Below are 691 nucleotides of genomic sequence, written 5' to 3'. Positions count from 1 at the left end.
CAGCGTCACCCCCGTGCCCACCGCGGTCGCTGGCACCAGCATCACCCCCGTGCCCACCACGGTCACCGGCACTTTCATGACCCCCCGGGACCTGCTGGAGAGGAGCACGAACATGTCCACAGGTGCCCCCCCCTGTGCCAAGGACAGCGCTGCTGAAACAGACTCCCTGCTCTGGCAGTAAGTGTGGGGATGTCCCCCCTGAGGCATGGCTGTGGCACCCGTGGGCTGTTCCTGACCCAAGCCCTCTCTCTGTCCCCAGCTGTCCCCGGGAGCAGCTGAAGTCCCTGCCACGGGCAGAGCTGGAGGGGCGTCTGGAGAGCACCCTCATCATCATCGAAGCCCTCTCGCTCCAGCTCCGTGACTGGCAGGAGAACCAGCGGCCACTGCCCGGTGTGGGGCCGGCCGAGCAGAGGGACACGTCCACGCAGACGGCCATCACCCACCCCAAAGGGGTAAGAACCCTCGCCAGGGTGATGCCACCCCATTTTCCGTGGCCTTGGTGCCATGATGGTGCCCACGAGCCACCGGTGGGATGCTGGCCCTGGCTGCTCTGCGGCCCGGTGGAGCGGCAGTAAAGAATGGATGCCATGGCATGGTGCGGCATCATGCGCCCGGTGCTGCTCCAGCCACGTTATCGCACCCAGCTTGAACTGCTGAGTTTGCTGGATTTGAATCCTTTGTGAAGGGAAAC

General features: G+C 65.0%; 1 protein-coding gene across 1 annotated transcript in view; it reads left to right on the top strand.

Annotated features, from left to right (window-relative positions):
• Nucleotides 1-691, top strand: part of SPAG5 (sperm associated antigen 5) — a 7,987-nt gene that overhangs the window by 1,345 nt on the left and 5,951 nt on the right. The window contains exons 2-3 of the mRNA XM_035900557.1: nucleotides 4-177; nucleotides 260-452. Coding sequence (XP_035756450.1) covers nucleotides 4-177; nucleotides 260-452 — 367 coding nt within the window. The remainder of the gene's footprint in view (nucleotides 1-3; nucleotides 178-259; nucleotides 453-691) is intronic.

This window comes from Egretta garzetta, unplaced genomic scaffold (genome assembly GCF_000687185.1).
Source record: "Egretta garzetta isolate BGI_Z169 unplaced genomic scaffold, ASM68718v1 scaffold108, whole genome shotgun sequence".
NCBI classification, from domain to species: Eukaryota; Metazoa; Chordata; class Aves; order Pelecaniformes; family Ardeidae; genus Egretta; species Egretta garzetta.
Note: the sequence above shows the minus strand (reverse complement) of the source record. Positions and strands in the feature narration are given on the sequence as shown.